General features: G+C 45.3%; 1 protein-coding gene across 1 annotated transcript; it reads right to left on the bottom strand.

Moving 5' to 3' along the window:
• Nucleotides 1-404: 404 nt before the first annotated feature.
• On the bottom strand, nt 405-20,008 carry LOC124405624 (LIM/homeobox protein Awh-like). The gene is made up of 6 exons (XM_046880661.1): nt 19,653-20,008; nt 7,180-7,454; nt 2,587-2,804; nt 2,228-2,476; nt 1,994-2,164; nt 405-1,674 (listed from the first exon to the last, which is right to left on the bottom strand). The coding sequence occupies exons 1-6, from the start codon at nt 19,656-19,658 to the stop codon at nt 1,607-1,609; spliced, it is 987 nt and encodes a 328-aa protein (XP_046736617.1). The 5' UTR covers nt 19,659-20,008; the 3' UTR covers nt 405-1,606.
• Between the last annotated feature and the right edge of the window lie 414 nt (nt 20,009-20,422).

Raw genomic sequence — 20,422 nt, 5'->3', positions numbered from 1 at the left:
ACTGGTCATTTACCCTGTCAACCAACCCCTGATTACTGCGGTCGACTTGATTTTCCGTGTCTCAATTTTCCTCGAAACTTTCACAGGGCTCCCTTCTCCGACCTCTTCGCGTAGCACCCGAGTAAATTATAGCAATTAACTTCAAAGAACGTGCGGAGTTGTTCTTTACTCAGAAAGTTATTTGCACGCTGTGTTCCTTTCGAATTTATTTATATACATTTTCCGGGTATCGCGATTTTTCTATTGAATAAATACGTACAATTGCTCACCTTTTGCAGATCGATATCGTTGCACGAATTCATGCATCGTTTTTAAACCATATAAAAGACGTATGAAACCATACAAATCATTTATAAGTTGCAGTCTGTTCAACAACTGAATGTATCATTTATTATATTCCTATTATACATATTTATTAATAGTTTATATTTTCGTCAGTTGATTTATTTTACAATATTTACATAAAATCTTCGATCATCTTATAATTGGGCTAGTCCGTATAATATGTGTGTATGTATATATATGTATATGTATGTATTGTATACAACCTGCTATTTACGTATATACACCGAAAATTTACATATACAGATGAATTTCTACACAGGTATAATATAATAATGGCAGGCGGAATAATTGGTACGTCAAATCTAATTCGCCGATTTATTTATTGTAATTTCCTTCTTTTTTCTTACGTATGTACAGACCTTTTTCAAGCAAGGTGAGAGGCCGAGATTTTTAATGCAACTGTATCAGTGCCGCGAACCTTAGTTACGTCAGTTACGTACTCTGGAACGTATCGTAATAATGACGCAATTGCGTATTTGAATACGTAGAGGGGACCATAAATAAATACTTTATCGTGAGCGGTGCGACTATGGAGCGAACGCGGATTCAAAGTGTGTTGTGATTGTTATTGTTGTTATTATTATTACTATTATTACTATCACTATTACTGTTATTAATACTAGTTCTATATGTCGATCTTGGATCTTGTTCTCTCCTCGTGTATTACTTTCGAATTTGAATAATATACATATTATTATAGGTAGTAGTACGTACTTGTGTATCAACGCGATATTTTCACGCGTATATTTCTATTTAAACGTGTCGTAATATACCGTATACAGGAGTAAATTATTACAAGCGTTAAAGCTGTGCACCAACAGGAATAAAATTCACCCAAGCTTGAGATTCGATTGAGTAGGTAACTGTATTATATGGTGGAGCAAGCTGCAGAACTTGTAACAATCCCTACGAAAACTATGCTATTATAAATATGCAGTATTCGTGTATACAAAACTATTCTACTGTAACAGAATCAATATCTTCTCAATAAATAACGATTAAAAATATTTCTAGATTTTTTTCATAATAATAATCGTCGTTATTATTATTATTACTATAATATATCGGCAGGATTCGATGTATGGGTAAAATTTGTCGATATACCCATCGCGCGTATACCTACGCACGTTATTATACACATTCACGCAACACATTTAACATACACGCGAGATTTTTTCTGAAACTCTTCGCGGTTATATTTACAGAAAGTTTCTTACCAGTTGTTAAAATTTATCTGATATCAGCCTCTGGTAACACCAGCTCAGACCTCGTTTGGCATCGAAAGCATCATCGAGTCTTGAGATAACTCGTCCATTGACTGCTCCGAACCTGCGAAGTGAAATTAAAAACATTCACCTGGTGAAGATGGTCCCATCTAACTGGCTAGCAAAGTCACTGGATTACTTCTCGACCATTTGGATTACTAAGCTCGTCAATATCTCTCAAGAAACTTGTAAAACTTCCAGGAACGCTGAAACCCTATAATAAGGATTATCGAAACTTCGATCGAACCATTATCTGAATTTTACATTATTTTTCCTCGTAACTTGGTGATTCGTAAGAAGACTGAATTTCGGTTGCCTAAAATATCCCTAAATAATTACGGAGTTGATAAACTTGGTGAAACTTTTTTCCCAGAAATTCTCACCATGATTGTGGTAAAGGGAAGGCGTCGGACTTTTACAGGTAGCCGGGCTGAGCTGCGGCTGTTGATTCAGCTGATGCTGCTGATGCTGAAAGGAGTAGGTCAAGTGGAGGTTGATGTGTCTTCCGAAATCGCCAGCGGCTGGTGACGCGGAATTCGGGGGTGACTGATGAACTGCAAGAAAGTAAAGGGAATGAAATAATCTGACGTATCCGATTCAGACGCGGGCCAACTCACTGTGCTGACCCTTCAGCTTCCCCGTGTGCAAATGCTTCTTCTGTCGTGCTCTGGAGTTCTGGAACCAAACTTGAGTCACTCTCTTGCTGAGTCCAGTGACGTGGGCTATCCTCTCGAGGTCCTGACCATCAGGGTTGCTGTCCAGCTGGAAGTTGGCTTGAAGGACCGATAGCTGCTCCTCGGTGAAGGTTGTCCGCACCCTCTTGGCCTTGTTGCCACCCTTGTGTCCGCTCTCCGAGTCGCCGCCCTCTGCAATAGCATCCACTGGATTCTAGGCCTCGAAATCTATTATGATAACGACTGCAGCCTGCAGTCAATCGACACTGTAACACCTGCGATTCCAAGTGCTCATTGCTCACCGTCGGACGAAGTGTTGTTGCCTTCGACGACGTCCAGGTAATGGGCCTTGCAGAGAAGCCTCGCGTCTAGGAGCGCGAATTGTTCACCCGTCGAAAGTTGTCTCGAACATGCGTCGCAGGCGAAACAAGCTAGATGATAAACTCGTTCTCTAGCTCTCCGTACCCAGTCACCAGCACCGACACTACGCCCACACTTGGCACACTTGGCTCCAAAAGCCCTGGCAGAAAAATAAAGAGAGCGAAAAAATGTCACCACGTTAGAACCTGAGGTGAGATAAATTTTTGGTTTTAATTGGCTGCAGCGATTTGGCCAAATCGCTAGTCTCCAAATTAAGTCTGACCTGAAGCGACTTCGAAATTCTACGTCGTGAGATTTGAGCATGGCTCAGAGACCCAAAATACCAAAACTCTACATTCGATATTCAAATGAAATTATTTTCAAAGAAAAGAAACTATTATTCTTAACTTCTTATTAAATTATTTACAAAATACACCACAAAAAAAAGAAATATCCAAGTAAATGTAGTGATCGACACTGACTGCGTGAATTCATCATATATGGTTCTCAACTCTAAGTTTTATCGCAAGTTCTGAATTCCGACTGAATATTTATAATAACGAGACTTTCCGCCTATGCAAAGTTCGATAGCCGTTATAACACGCACGTCGCGGATATTTCTCTGATCAGCTAAAATCCACCCTCAGCTCGGCAGCGAAGCTGCAGCCGAGTCTAATGAATGTATCAATGCACTTCGAGTTGCGTTCCAACCTGCACTCACACCCGGTCATTATATCGGGCAGCCTCGTCCCCGTGTATGAACACGACGAAGGTAGAGTGTAGAGGAGTTGGGTACGGCGTGCGGCTATATCTCTCGGATAAGACTGTATAAAGAAAGCAGCGAAACGGACAGACAGACATACGAACAGATAAATAACGCTAAAGCGTAAGAGACGGTGTTTATTGCAGCAGCACCGTTTCCCAGTGGCGTCCCCCTCGGGATAATACCTACATATTTACCCAGCTCCGGGGATGAGTCCGCGAAGTTAGCCAGCACTGAAGTAAAAAACCTTTGTTCTTCAAAACTCACGACCATGCATTAGTCATTGGTGATATTTTTTCAGTCGTTTCAAAGTCGGCGATGATTCAACAGCATCGCAACAGCGGATCACGACGAGCAGACATGAATGTTATTTTTTTGCAAGACCGTGGATTCACTTGACGCTCGAATCGGATCGATTCCAATTTTCGAACGATCCACATTCTTTCTTTCCGCCGTCGAGATTTCTCCGTTTCTATATTCCACGGTCAGGTTACCGCCGGTTACGCTTTTGTAAACGGTAGTCGTGTCCGGCGCACGGGAACAAGACACACGCACGCAGCCCAGACTCTCCTCCTGGGTCCAGATGAATGGGGTGCGGGCTGTCGCCATGCAGCAGGGCCAAAGCTCGCCGGGGGCACCACTGGTCGGAGGGTAATTAAACAACTAGCGACCATTAGCCGATTATCATATTCATGAACATGGAAAGTGCATCCCAGAGATCGGCGTTCATCCACCCTGAACCGCAGGTCTGCAGCTCCTGCGCCGCGGATCCGGCGTCGGAAGGGCCATCCATAGGAAGCTCGACGGGACCAAGAAAACCGAGAAGCCACGCGACTACTTTGGTGGCCAAGCCTAGCCCGCCCTGATCAAACTCGGCGATATGCGCCTCGCCAGTCCCGGTCCAAACCGAATTAAAAGACCGCTGCGACGGGCTGACCTCTACGTATTCATTCAGCATCCCGGCCGTGACGATGGTGCAGTTACCTGCTCGAGTCTGGAATGCTGCTTTCCTGTTTCTCGCACGTGGTGAAAACCCCCGAACGCAAATTCCGCCCGTGGTAAAGATTCAATCCAGACTTGCGACCGGAGTGTGAGGGATAATCGATGGTTTCAAAATTGAGAGGTGCAAGTGAGTCACTCTCCGCATCTCTTTTTTCGGAAGAGAGTTTTTTCGAGCGTATAGGGAGGCTTGATTGAAGAACCCGCGTATCTGCAGAGTGGTTATGCTGACTTTAGCCGTCCCTCAGGAGTGTCTAAATGGCATTCTGCCTGATGCATGACGCGAGCAAACCTGACCGCCGACCACGGACTAATCCTCAAGGGTACCCTATTGTTTCTGTTATTTTACTCGAGCTTAGCCACGCCTATAATATCTCTAACTAGATAAAGCCGAAGAACGGTTGACTGGCTTCAGAAGGGATTTGAATGTTGAATAAGATGTCTTGCCAAGGCGATTGTTCACCAGCATAGTGAGCAGCACAAATCTCCGCAGTAGTATTATCGTCTCACTAAGATGCAGCCGCGCTTCGTTGTGAACCAACTTACTCGTATATACGGACAAATCCCGGATTTGTGAAGTCATGAAAAATTCTACGATATGCGGAACTGCCTCAATCACATACTTAATTATTTCAATCCCATTTACATGTATCGAAATTGCGTATCCAGGTAAAACGGTCCTTTGCAGTCTATTCATAGAGTGATAATCTCTCTAGCAATGCATCTTTATTTACGCACCAACTAGTATAAGCGAAGACCTGCAACATCATCATCATCACCATCATCAAAACTACTGAAAGTAAGATGGGTTTGAAAAGCCGTCGTCCTGTTTCTCTATACAGCTGTATGGACCTCCCGGGCGCATTTCCTGCTTCTAATCCTGCGCAGTCTGTGCAGCTACACAGCGAAGTCTACTACCTCCCTGTTTAACACCAGCACCATAAACGTACGTCCTATCAACTCTCTGCTCTGGCACTCTTCGCAGGTTCAAAAGGTGCAAGAAACACGCATCCTCGACGTCGCGACGGGCCATGAATCACAATCCTCGTGACACCTTATCCTCGGTGAATGGCGAAGCTGGATCTACGAATGCGCGAGGAAGGATTTCATCGTTAAAATTTACCGAGCGTTGAAAAGTTATTGACACGTTAATCAAATCGCGCGCATTTTTACGCATAAAATTTTTGGTCGCGCGTAACACGAGTTTAGTGTCTATAGTTGCGGATTATAGTTAAAGCGACAATACATCATAACAGTGTATCTGAGTGTATTCTGCATAGGTGATTTCACTCTCCTAGTAAGTTTTCCCCGACCATCGGAGGCTATATGCAAAGCTGCTTACATTTAATATTTACACACTTTAGCGCAAGCGGCGAAGCAAAGTAGTGTGCAGGTATGAGATCTGCGCCTTTGTAATTTACAGCGTATTAATCCACCGTAACCAGCTCTTGGTGTCCGAATGATTGATGGACCAGAGCCTTGCAGCGACTCACGCCTTGTGTATATTCCTCTGGCATATAAAGGTGTGCGTATACACCTCTGACGTACGGATATTCACACCTGTTATACCGAAGCATCACCTTTTATTTTATTTATTTATTTATTTTTTTGTCTGAACGCACGCTGTCGAAGGCTAGGCGCGTTTATATTCCTGGCCTTGTCTCTGCACTATTATAATGAGAAGCTGGGACGATTATCCTTTATTTTTATTCCATTTCGGTAGAGTCGGCGAATGAGACGGCTCACAGAGTTTACACAGGCTTCGAAGAATTCGTGACTAGAAAAATTCTATACCCTTCGTTACGTGTCGGTCGGTGGGGGTCAAACAACAGTGTCTCCACTGTCGTAGATGAGGAATTAGAAAACGATCGCATGTATAAGTTCTTCGTCGAAAACACTTTCCATATTTTCTATACACCTAGGCAAGGATCATAGAAAGGACCCGAGGAAAGTTCAGCGCACTGCGTACATATATATTCACGAAAATTAATGACTTGCAGTTATACCGAGACCAGCTTGACCCTTCAAACCCGCACGAACCTTCCGACGGTTCACTCCGAAACATGTATCCTGCAACCTTGGTCGCTGATTCCATGGGCAGCAATACGAGCCGCGCGATTAGATATAATAGAACGCCGTAACATACTATCCAATATCTACCGATGTACCGTCGAAACTGATTGACAGTTGGATAAACACGCGTTAGAAGTCCGCATGCCAAGCCAAGTGACCGGCGGCCATACGTCGTTGCGTCAAATTCATGCGTGGAAAGACCGCGTGCAGGGTAAACGTTACAACAATATCGTACATTATCTACTCCATGCTCATTCTTTCTCTCTCTCTCTGGTGGACGTGTCAGAGCGCAGGATATCTCTGTGTACTTTTCTCCGCGTGCAACGTGCAACCCGTAAGTGCACGGTCACCGTACCAGATGCACGAAGGCACTGGTTACGACCGAAAGTCACCCGAAGTTGCATTGTTGTGTTGTGATAGCCTGGCTCTGGCCCTGGCCGCCCCCTGGCACCGAAGTCGTGGCCCCTGAGTGAACAACCACCCATTGTCCACCTCGAGCGACTCGGACACGCACTCTTCTCGAGCATCCATCCTTACCTCCGTACGTGCAGTGTCGAAAAAGAAATTCCTAGATAAAATTCTTCCAAGGCAAACCTCGAGGTTCGATTGAACTGGTCTCAAAAATCCTTAACAGTTCTACCAGGACATCCCAATACACCCGAAACTCCCAATCGTGTTACGAGTGCTGTCCGAAACTCACATGGCGTAGTCGTGCCTGCAGTAGAGCCGCATGCCTCGCAGAAAACAGGAGTGCTGATCGTGGAGAGGCCTGGCACAGGCGCAGCACCTGAGACAACGTGAGTGCCAAGTTCGCCCTCCCACGCAGAGGACCGTTCGCTCCCGGACCCGGTCGCCGCACCCTCCGCACTCCATCGTCGTCGTCCCCGTAGGTAGTTCGGTGCCAACCCCCGTCGCTGGTGCCGCATTCTGTCCAGCCCCGGTGCACACTTCCGTAGCGACGTCCTCCACCTCTGTCTGGAAGCAAAGAATGTCCACTTTGGTTATTCTTAGTATTTTTCATATTGATGTTTGCAAAATAACGTGAAGACAACTGCAACGCGCCTGCAGTCGAGGCTACGGATGTAAATGTGGCTGGTCTCGCCTGTCGACGGGGTGCTGTGTCCTCGTGACTGAAACAACGTTTACGGGAACCTGGAACACGTGCCTGATATGCGTACACGAACGAACACCGTTCGCAAATACTGCTGGAATTGAACACTGGCCACGGTTGTATACCTGTATATAACGTAGTCTCTTCACCATGTAGGGACTCCGCACTCTGAGGTGCTAATGAGGAGCCGATCACGCGTTACCGTGGGCGTTTCCACTACACTTATAGGTCCTCGAAGCATACCTTGCCTGCGGATTAGAGGGAGCTACACTACGCAGCGTGAATGGGGAAAAACGTGCTGAAAGTAGCTACGTGTTGGGGTTTTCAGAGCAGAAAATTAACGGAGTTTCAGAAGTCGATGGATTCCGTGTCCAACATTATCACGTATAAAATTTTCCTGGAGATAGTGGTAATCGCAAAAATATAGATGAATTTTATGACGAATCGAGCTTGGAGGAATTGTCGAAAAAAAAAAATTTCTTCAAATCGCGACACGCAATACTCAAGGTATTCGCCCGAGTATTCTTGGAACGTTTCTGTCTCCCGGTATGCAGACTTAGGTGCAAGATTTGTTCTATCATTGGTGAGCGCACGCGCGCGTTCAAAAAAAGAATTGACAAGAAAAAGTTGAAAAAAGAGGAACTCGTTTTCGCGTTGGGATGATTTAGGGAAGCGATCGTGACCGCGTGTTCATAATGCCGCATCTGCTATTGCCATTAATTATATCGCCACAGCAGCGTTTCGTATAGACGGGAATTCTTCCCGTAGGAATCCACCTCACGCTACTTTACTATACCATATACCTCGAGATAAAGAAAAAATAATAATAAATAATAAAATAACAAAAGCAAAGGATTCGCTAGTCGACGGTCGTACCACGTTGGAAAACGGCCACCATATAACGGTGACGTACGATCACCCCGCAAACGGAACAACAGCGGTCGGGTAATGGCGCGGAAACGAGCCGCACACACGCCCCGCAGAAAGCATTGTGACCCGGGAGAAAACCGTCCGAATGACAGTCGCCAGTTGATCGATACCCGTTTCGGTCAATCTGTTCCAACAAATTCATCCCCTCGTCAGCGGTCTTCACTCCGGTGATGAAAGGGTGCTATGTACCACCAGTTCTCAAAATGTCCATCAGCATGTGATGAAAAAATGCTTAAGAGGCCTGCAGTAGCTCCTTAGACTAGCGACCGATTTTCGTCGGGGAAAACCCCATAACTGATGGAAATTCGATTTGGCGTCTAACCCCGGCGCAGAATTATTTTCGAGGCATCGCGTTGCGTCGAGCAGCTGGTCGCTCAGCCAAACCATGGACCGGGACGTTGTCGTTGTAAATATACACGCGCGCCCATGTACCACCATACATAATGTACATAGTTGGCACCCCGCGGCGAGCGACACTGTCGCTAACACAACCGCAGCCCGTCCACGGCAGCTCTCTTTTTCAACCCCCGGTTTCGGTTATAAGCCATCCCCAGCTCCCTTACATCGTTTACATCGTCCCCCACACCAAGGATTGGCGGTATGGAAGTGTTCACCGCCTTTCACGCACCCTGAAAGACTCGACTTAGACACGTCGGACCCGCACATCGCTTGACCATCGAGGCACCACAGATTTTAGGATTACGCAGCCGTTGCTCTGTCTTCTGCTGTACCGAGCACCGCACCGGTCGGTTTTCACGATTTTCGATTCGGATTGTACCTCGTAGATCCGCGAAATCAGGGATAAAAAAGAATGATAGATCCTACTACCGATGTTCTTTCATGCGGCACTCCAACTGCATGGGTAAGCGGTTCTACGAGTTGCGTGCACACAGAGCAGAGCCGTGAAGGTGTGAGCAATTGTGAGCGTGTCTGCTGCTCCAACACAGCGATTCCTGTTCGAGTTGTTTGATCGTCCATGAGATGGGCGTGTCGAATGTCACGCGCAAAAGCTCACTATAAGGCTACAGGACCCTCCGGCCACCTCGAGACCGGAGTAATTGATCGTCCCAAGGGATTGACACGGTGTGTACAACGAAAACAAAACCGTCCCGAGGATCATTTCATGAGCGAAGAGTTAAGGGGAGAGGATGGGGTGGGACTTTTCGTTTTTGATTTTCCCCAGGGTCAAGGGTCGCCGAGACCGCGTGGTAGAATGTCGCAACATTCAATATGGCGGACGTCCGGTTCGGTTAATGGATACTTATTATAGTATAGTAGCAGCGGGGTCGATCAACGAGAGTTACGCAACGTTTTAATCGTTTTTTACAACCTTCAAAGCGGTTCTCGAGTAAAACTCATTTCGTGGGAAATTAAAGAAGATTCGTTTAAACACGTGAAAAGCCCGAGTCGAAGGCCGCAAAGCGGAATTCTCAAGCTATCTCTCCAGTAGGTCCTTTCAATCGGTGGTATAAAAAATGATCCTACCACAGCGGCATGATCGGTCCAGGATTAATCGTCCTTTGGAGGAGGACCAAACCCCGGAGAATGCATGCAGCCTCATGCTCGCCACGGCAAACGGCGCAAACACGCGGCGATAAACATTTTAAAAAAAGAGCAAATCACGACCGACGAATGACTGAACAATTTTTCCGAATCAATTTTTCAAGTTTTTCATTGGATGATCAGGCGGTTTTCGACTTATAATACGATATGCAACCAGACGATGCATGTGCGAAACAAGCCACGATTATAATATCGGACAGTCACAACGACCGGTGCAAAAAAAAAAAAAACACATAGATAAACAAATGAACTCGAGTTTGCAGAACAAACCGTCTGCACTCCGGGGGCTCGGGGCGCGAGGCCAATAAAAAATTTGAAAAATGACTCCGAGGTACAAACCCGCGGGCTTCCATTGTGCTTGGCAGGTACGTTGCTTGCGTATTGCTTGCGTGTAAAGCGATGCGCGCGGAAGCGCAGCCAAGAACATATGCACGCGTGTGCCGCAACATGGAGAGGATGTGCGGAATGGCGGATCTGACGTTCCGCGGTGTAACTTCACGCCCTTAGTGTGTCACGACCACGAATGGTACGTGCAGGGGATGGATTCTGAACAAGGGGGGCTGGCACCACCACTCGGATATATAATATTATAATGGTATTATGTTCCTAACTCTCGTGTAAGGCTATTGTGTCGATGGTTCCGCTGCAGGGTGACGTATGGTTAACCACCAAGCCATAAGCGATCCGTGTAACCAGCCAAATGTTCACACGTTCACCCAGTTCATTTACACTTCCTTCGCGCGTCACCGCGCAGAGAATAACTTTCTGTATCACGCCCCGCGTTATTTGCTGATGAGTAGATCTTTCCACGCTAAATTCAATCAATTTTGTTAGTTACAATTTTACAGCGATTCTGCATCCGGTATGGAATAATACCACGCGTTGCTCGCGGTTGCTGATGCACTGAACACTGATCATTTATCTGTAATCGGCTTAAACTCGCAAGCAGGAACCGGGATTTGCATTCGGTAATACAAAATTAGTTAAACCGGTTCAACCGATTGAAATATACCGGTTTTCTGTTTTCATTTTTAGACCTGCTGCGATTTATTTTCAAGCAGAACAAAAATTCGTGTAATTATTTTCATAACACGAATTAAATTTATTTGATTACCGTAGGTAATTATTATGTCATGAGATCAATGCATTCGACTATTTGGTAATATTTGTTTCTAATCGTTCCGTATAAAAATCCAGTTTTGACCACGTGCGTATATTGGTTACTTATTTTTGATAATTAAATGCAATAAATATGTATTCTCTTTATTTTAGCTATGTACAGAAGGCACTGAGATGTTATTCAGCTTCTGAAATTTAATTTGAATGACAAGTTTGAAAGATGGTAATTTATTCTAGACGCTTGAAGATTTTGTTTACTTATTCATTTTAGATCGAATTCAAGATAGAAAGATATTGCCTTATTAACTTAGCATTTATTGTCGTTAAATATCCCGCAACTATTCATCGACGACGGTGTAATGGTTGTTAAATGGTAAAATTACGGATCTGCAGAGGCAATGATATGAATAAATAAACCATTGAGAGACTATGAAAACGTCAATTAAAAAATGAAGGAAAAATATTATTCAACCCACTTGGCCAATATGTTGGCGATGGACCGAAAGTTGCACAACACGTTACGCGTTACACATCGATGCCGCTATAAAATCATAATCCGGGTAATTAATCCTGGCGGAGATAAATGCAGCGTCGTTCAAGCTGTATATACGCATCCAGGACTGTGGTTATTACAAAGAATTGGATATAAGTGAGGACACAGGGATAAGACGTAACCGCGTGTACGCAGGTCAAATTTTTCATAACAGTACAAGGCTGCATAGAGATCGTATAAAGAGCTAGACGGGGTTGAGCGCGAGGACGACGCCGGGGTCGTAAACTGGAGGATTAGGCCCGTTTCGGCTATTAGTGTAAAATATGCTTTTTCATATCAGAGATCCATGATAAAATGTCCCATAGATCGGTATAACAGGTTTGTGCTCACACCTACCTAGGCAGACCTCTCAGCCTCACCGGGTCGCCCCGTAATGTATTACACCGTTCGCTATCGACTCGAATAAAAGTAGAAAAATAAGATACGAAAAAAATGAAACCAAGGTAAAAAAAAAAGAAAGGAAAAAAAAGGGGGTAAAAAAATATTGTATTAAAATACGACTCCAGCTCCGTATGGACCGGGTGACCGCATCGAAGACCGACGACTTCCAAGCCCACTGACCACTGGTCGCTGACCACTGGTCGCTGGCCACTGACCAGCAGCACGCGGGCCGACAGACAGATGGGCCGAAAGATCCGTTCGCGGCTGCTGATGGTGATGCTGCCTGCCGGTGCCGCTACTCAGCTCGCGACGAGGATTAAAATTTCGTCGATTACTCCGGCAGCCAGCTGTAGTATACTGTATACAAGCGAAGACACTGCGTCGACTGTTTTACAATTCATATGTTATTATGTTGTCAACGTATTGAAATTTATATTTGGAAAGGCCGTATATGGCCACTTAAACCCGTATTACCTTCGTGTTTATCCACTATTCGAAACGGGCACCGCGTACCTATACGTACCTCGATTCTCGTTTACATTTACTGCTGTAATCAAGGAAAATCGACGACCTCTTCAAACTGTACACACCTACTCCAAACGTCACGTTACGAGCTGTCGCATGTCGGTACGATGAATCCGACCAGGTGGATATTGTCGATAGTGTATTTTACTCGAAGCAGTATTTGCGTCAATTTTTTAATTCGACAATCTTGGGTCGGATCCTCAAGGATAGTCAAGAGATGTGACCCAATTCAACGTTAAACATTGATCTGTCTCAAGAATGCCATGTAAAAGAGAGAGAGAGAGCATTCTGGAATCGTTGCACTCGACAAGTAGTTCTAAGTTCAAGAGACATCTCCGATTTCACTCCTTCGTCGTCGACGTATCGGTATATGTGTAATACCTATAGCCTTGCAGAGCTGGCGGAGTATTAGATGGTGCAGTAAGTTGTTGAACCTGAAATCGGATCATTACATTATTAGAAACCAATGACTGTACAGCCGAAATCCCATTCTTCGTTTCAAGTGGTTACGGCTTCGGTTTTCAAAAGTCGGTATGAGTTTCAAGGCTGAAAGCCGCGCGCCGGGGGGTCCTTCGGGGGTCCTCAGAGGCTCGACCGGGGCCTCACGGTCCTGCCTCCTGGCTGCTGTACTCCTGTAGTGTCTGTGACACCGAAGCCCATCCATTGAAACCGATACCTATACTTTACAAGTTTCCCAGCGTAAGACCCCAGCCCCGTTCCGACTCCGTCTGCCTATTGACGAGAGCAGACCGGGTACAAAATATCCATAAAGGTATCCTCCGGGTTCGCAGCGGTGAGTGACGGCCCGAGTTGGGCCCTGCGGGGCTCGCCGTCCATTTCTTTCGCATCTTAGGCCCAGGTGACAACCTGACAAAGTGGGCCCCCTCCGGATCCTCGAAAGTCAATGCCCATCGGTCCATTCTCTCCGTAGGGCACGGAAAAATGCCCACAAAACAGTGGGCCAGTTTGTTGAGTCTGTGTGCACAGAGGACGAGCGAATGATAGGCTGTGCACCGTGCGCGTTAAAGCTTCGCATCCTCGACGCCGTTTCCTAGGCTTTTTCACCATTGTCGTCACGGGTGTCTATAAAGTTGAAAAGCGAATAGCCGGCACGAGCCTCTACATACCCGCCTCTTCACGCCTTCGCAGAAATCTTCAGCTGCGTGGTGAATTTCTCGCGTGGACCTCGGGGACTGGATATATACCTTTAATATGCTGGGGGCCTCGCGAGAAGCAACACTGCAGAACTCGAGAGGATCGGGACAATGCGAATGATGCAGTGGTTCAGGCCTTTCGAGAGCCGAGACTCCGGTCGACTGTTGCCTGCACTTGAAATCCATTTAAATCGCTATCCGATTTTCGTTCTCTCCTTTGTCCGACGCGCGGGTTAACGCCATTGTCGCGATTAATAGATACCCACAATATACATAGACACACGGGCATCCACTGCACTACCTCGGGACTTACGCCCTAGCCACATCACTTTTCGTCCCCCGTACAATGGAACCTCGGGGGCACAGAGCTCTGCGGCTCTGTGGCTTTGCGGCTTTGCGGATTACTGCCACTTCACGGTTCACTTCGAATCTTTCGCGGAGTATCCCTCTATAGTACCCTCGTACCGCGAGTGCACGTTGATTTGCCCTGCAAGAAGGGACCCTTTTTTGGGGGTGGCTTAGGGGGGCCGTGACACTGCAGGATAATCCGCGAAGAAAGGAGACTCTTTATCGTACCCGTGTAACGTATCGAACTTCCAATTCTCGCAAGTGGGTCACGCTTAAGAGCCCGAATTAGCCCAAGCTCGTTACAACGTCATCTCTCCGATCAAGCTGATCAAGCATCGATGCTACTGTATTTGCTCGATCAGAGACAATTAAGAAACCAGGCGTGCCGATTATTATACGCCAAGAGTTTCAGCTGCATGCTTCATCGATATTATCATTCCCATTTAAGTCGTTGTAGGTATGCCTGCGTATCTCAAGAGAAGCCATCTTTGTCGCCAAAATGTGAAGCTTCCCATGTGTCCAAACTAAGGTTGATACTTATAATGTTAAATGCTCGATAATCTACGTCGATTCGCAATTCCGTAGAACAATCGTCCGAGTACCGAAAAGAACAAATAACACCGGTCAACACGAATTTTGAATCTAGCTTCTAGATGTCAAATATTGAGTTCTTCCTCGTAACTAATGTATGAAAAAATATTTTTATGCGATAAAATTTCGTTTTTTATTTCAACGTTCCTGCCACCCAAACTTCAAAACTTATTCATCAACGTAAAAAAGACAAAAACCAACTTTATAACTAATAAACGAAATCCTTCGTTATTATTCGATGTATAGAATCAAAATTTATTCATTTAAATATAGACCCAAACAAAAAAAAAAAAAAAAATGTTTGTTGACCTGTATTATTAATAGAAAACGATTGCGGTATAACAAGGGTCAGTTCGACCCCTCCTAGGCGTTCTAGACAATTCTGTAAATATCCAAGCAACCGAAGCTCGACTAAGACTCCATCATTCGAGTCGCGATATGTCTAAATCGGAATCGAGTTGGGGATAGAGAGTATAGTGTAAGCGTGAAATCGTTTAACATTGTCGAAGAAATTAGGAACATGCAGTGATACAATTCCGAGGATTTGTAGTGAATAGTTGCGCGTTAAGCTAACGTCTCGGCGAAGGTGTTAGTACGATATTGTAAAAGCTGTTAGTATATTAACCTCGTGTAGGTACCCGTATCCATACATCGTAACTCAGGATGATCCCCGCTAACTTGAGCTCGAGTTATCTTACTAACTCAAATCCCTCGGCGTATACGTTGTATATGCTTCATATGTAGGTATAATACACGAGTATTATAGGAATCTGAGCGCAGTAGGCATAGCTAGTCTAAATTGAGATTCGGCTGATTCGTTTACGCCGAGGTTTTCCCCTTCGGAAGTGAGGAGACTTGTTATTCTTTTGTTTCTTCTGATATTGCTTATAGCAAAGCCGCGGAAAGACTTTGAAAAATGTATTTTCAATTCGAAAATATACAACGTATAGTGGAGTTCCAGCGTGCGTTGAGGAATAGAGAAAGAATGGAGAGAAGAGAGGAGACAAGAAAGGAAAGAAGGAGACGGTCAACCTCTGCTTATTTATGATCGTTCTCTGAGGTTCCTAGATTCTCGTCTAGCCGCTGTGCAGCCATGGCCCACATTGGAAAGTTCTTACCGCAGTACGCGGCATCTGAAAGAGAGCTGACTCGAGTTGGCGGCAAGCCTTACGGCTAGAGCCTCAAGTGTGTGTAGTTTAAAAGATAAGCAAACCATCGGATGGCTCACTAAAAGATCCCGAGAACAGGGAAGCCCTTGGTGAACCGGCTGCATGGCAGTAACTTTGGTAGAAATATCGGAACGAAAGGTTACTCCTATACGACATAGATGTATGTATATAGGTATGTATATTGTATATAGATACATACATACATACCCATGTATATGTGTATATATATATATATATATATATATATATATATAGATATGAGAAATGAAATGAAGTGAATTGAAGTGAAGTGAAGTGAAAGGGTTCTCGAGCAGACAAAGCTCAGTAGATAAATAAACACGTACTTTCAACCAAGGCGCTGAAGAGCTCCACCTGCTCAGAGCGATCTCTGATCCAGGAATGCTTATCATGCCTTCATCTCCGCCTCACACCTCATCTCCAACTTTAGCTGCGTATAAAAACGTGCCGCCGTTACGTACAGTCTATACTTCGCATTATTAATACGCGTATCAGTCTCGCGCCAAAGAGCTTAGAAAAATTCTATTCGAGACGAGACAAACAGTTCGCCTCATTTCAATGAAATCCATTTAAGAATTATCTTCGCTCGACTTGATCTTCGACTACTGCACGCATTCGGTACATGCAATTCCAATGTTTCCGATTAACGATGCAGGGTTCATAAGGATTTCTTGGTTTCTTGGTTTGTGCAATAACGCGACGTGTGCACACGTATATATTTATACCCCTTATGCAGATATGCGTAAAGAATTATCGAGAAGCTGGCGTCGCCATAAATAAAGAAGTTGCAGCAAGTGAACGGACCGCGTTAGATATTATATATAGGTATATACATTGTATACATACATACATGCATAATTACACACGTATAACGTGTAGATGTATGTAGATGAAGGAGCTGGCTGGTTGCAGATATAATGTGTAGTCAACAATTTGTCCGAGTGTTACACACCGCTGTTGTTTACAAATCACCGACTGTTAATCAGCGAGTTTACAGTTGATAGCTTCCGTGGCTGTCACACTTACCAGCTGCAGCAACAGCATACGAAAGATTTTCGGTCCTGGGTAAAAAGAATCGGATGGAAGATCAGGCGCCACCAATTACGAAGTATAAACTTTAACCGAGTGTTTGGAACCGTTTTCCCCCTTTATTTTCATTTAATCATTTCGTTTTTTTTTTCTCTTTTTTCTTCCAAGCAGCAGGTAGGTACATCAAAAACCAGGCGAGGTGTTTTTTACTTTAGTCCAAGATAAATCGTCAGAGCTATTTCCAATCACCCTCGAACTCCGCGTATTATAAACTCGAATCCGTATCATACGTATGTCCCAATTCATCCAACAGGATATTATACAAGTAGGCGTTAAATTCTGGTCAAGGTTTGAAATTCTAATTGTACAAGAATTGTACTAACTTGCACGAGCGCGTCACGCAAATATTCCAACCTGCGCCGACAAACACCCGCAAGACAATATATGTGTAGGTACCTAATTGATTTCGAAACACGTGGATAAGCAGAGGCCATGATGTTACATATTTGCGTAACAACGGAAGCCCAACATCGATCACAATAACAGCTTTGCCCCGGATGACGTCTTCGGTTCGATCAGATCGGCCCGCGTCGACCCGACCGACCGTCACTTACCAAGGGATTTAAATCGCTCTTCGGACACCAACTCCTCGTGATCCGGACCAAGGCACGATCGCATCTCGCCCACACCGTACGTTCCTTCAGTCCTACCCGATTTAAGAACCCTGCGACAGCTGCGACGCGGTCCTGTAGTCCTGCACGACCCACGCGAAATCTGTTCTTTAGGGCGCCGAGCGGCCCTTCGGGTCGCGGCCGCGGCGTTCCGCGGAATTAAGAATGATGTACAACGTGTGTGGTCCAGTAAATTCCTCGTACGATGGCGCAAAATGGCGCTCCCTGATCCAAAGTTATGGTTTTTCGCTCGCGAGTTGGTGTTACTAGCCAGCAACGCATCGCGCTCTGTTGCAACGCAGCGACGGTTCTTCGTGAAAATTTGAAACCGCGCCTCGTGAACCGCTGACCAAGAAACCTTCAACCCTTCTGCCGACTCATTCGCGAGTGGGTGGAGAAGATGATATTATGAATGGATTGTTCGTAGGTTTAAATTCCTGGAGATCCTGTCGCCCCGATGTTTTTTTTTTTTTTTGGTTTGTTTTTGTCTCTTATTCACGCGGTAGGAAAACCACTTCCAAATCCAATGCGACCAGTTGTTATCTGTCACGTATAACCAACCAATGACGATGGAACAGTTGCACCGCCTCAGGATATCAGGGGATTCAAACAAGAACAACGATTCATTATTCCTTCCACCGGAAATACTGACACCCCAACTATATTCAAGTATAATGTATGCATGGTAGGAAACGGGAGACTTTGTTGCGTGATGAGAGAATGACAGGTACACTGTATGTAGGTATAGTCAGACACTTACAATAGCTACGATTACACTCCAGGAAATCTTATGGAGTCAAATCTCACTCTGCACCATCTCAGTCTCCCAAAGAGTGAATGACTTTGAGTCCAAAGTTGCATTCTTTCTATTAAATTGATTCCAAAGTTATAATGCTTGCAAAATGAAATAGATTTCAATGGAGTTTTTCACTAGGTAGTTAAACCTTAATAAGTTACGAACTGAATTCTTACGTTAGCATGCAAATAATGGTGGAACGAGAAATAATCGTGTTTTTTATGAACACAGTGAGGACGGGGCAGCAACGAGAAGTAAATAAGAATGATTCACCCTCCGTCCGAGCTGTCGTCTACTGTAAGTTTTTCATGTCCCGTTTCTTTGAAGTAAAACGGAATAACATTTGTTAATTTTTTGACTCGCGAATTAAACAATCTGAACTCTGTCTATTGCCGAATGAATATTTGAATCGAATGAGTATGCAGTTGACGGTTTGAAAATCTTGCGCAATACCGTTCGTAACACTTATATATAGGTACTCTACGTAACGCTAATATTCGCCTAAGTCGTCCTATACAGTGATAGAAAAATATTAGATGCGTCTATAGTCATACTGCTTAGCTGCATGTATATTACATTATGTAAAGCTTGGATGATTCGCCGCGACATTTGATTGACAGTTCGACGAGACAATCAAATCATCCGACGTGCCTATAATCCCTGGCATTATATTGCTCCATAACAACACGCCTCATACACCTCAGTTCCTTTATTTTCAATCAGTGTCTTGTGCTTCTGCAATTTTAATGCATGTATATTGCACAGTCACTGTCGCAATACTATCATATCCGCATCACAGAAGCTCCACTCGTTGCGTGTAAACATTCCCGCGAAATATTTATGTGTGCGTAACCATTCTCCACACACCCTGCAAGTTTCTGCAATTTGCCCATCAGCGTACAAAGTCCTTTATAGGCATTAGTTATAATTTGCAATTAAAATGGATACCTGAGGCTACGCTGCGATGCATCAATTAGACGCAAAATATTTTTCCCCGCCTGACATTTCCAGATCTCGTGATGCAAGCGAGTGAGACGATGATATTTAGCACGTGTATAGGTGAGCATAGATATACTTTCATAACAAAATAATAGTGTTAAAATTCAGATGCCAATTGGTCAATTGCATAGATCTCGTCGTTATCTACACTACACCGTCAACGACGCGGCTAATCGCGAAGAGAGGAGGATGATCTGGTGACTTGTGACAAATTACCTTCATGGTGGTCAACAATTCCGTTGCAGACAGGAAGCCGGGAACTGGTCCCTTGAAAACTGGCCCAACTTGTGGTCCCAACTGGGACTTCAGGTCGGCACTAACGATCACCGAACTCAACGAGTCCGAGCGGCGTTCCGCGGTCGCGTAAACGTTGAAAAGATCCTCTCCGAGGCGAGGCGAGACGAGGTCCCGAGTAACCGGCGCGCACTAGGAGCCGGCTAGACCTTCGGAGATGTTATAAGCTGCACGAGGTCGGCGGAGCCCCCGGAGCCCCGAAGAGACGAGTTTTCACTGTTAAGCCCCGGCGCGGCGCTCCGGCGATCTTGTTGCTCGGTTTTCAGAGTCCTGAATCGGGGATGCCGAATCTCTGATACCGTCGGAAGGCCCCTCAAGCATCGCCTGGCCAGGAGCGTATCGATTGCCTCTCGGTCACGACGAGGCCCCACCCACCGGCAGCTGATTGGTCGACTGTAGCTCCGCCCCCTTTTCCGATCCCCGACCGCGATTGGCGCCGTGCCAGCCCCTCCGGTTTCGCCGCACGCAGCCTCCGCACCGAGCCAATACTTTTCCATCCAAAGAGTTCGCGGCTGCAGTTGGTTTTCCCCCAGACTGCCACCAGCATCTATAAACTGCAGCGACGGCGACGAGCCGAGAATGCGGACGACAGAAGAGGCGGTGAATCGACGATGCCGATCCGCGCGCAGTTACGTGTTGATTTTACTTGGCTACTTATTTTTCGAACGGAGTCAGATCCCCCCTCCTCCACG

This window comes from Diprion similis, chromosome 4 (assembly GCF_021155765.1).
Source record: "Diprion similis isolate iyDipSimi1 chromosome 4, iyDipSimi1.1, whole genome shotgun sequence".
Taxonomy (NCBI): domain Eukaryota; kingdom Metazoa; phylum Arthropoda; class Insecta; order Hymenoptera; family Diprionidae; genus Diprion; species Diprion similis.
This window is presented reverse-complemented; position numbering and strand designations above follow the sequence as displayed.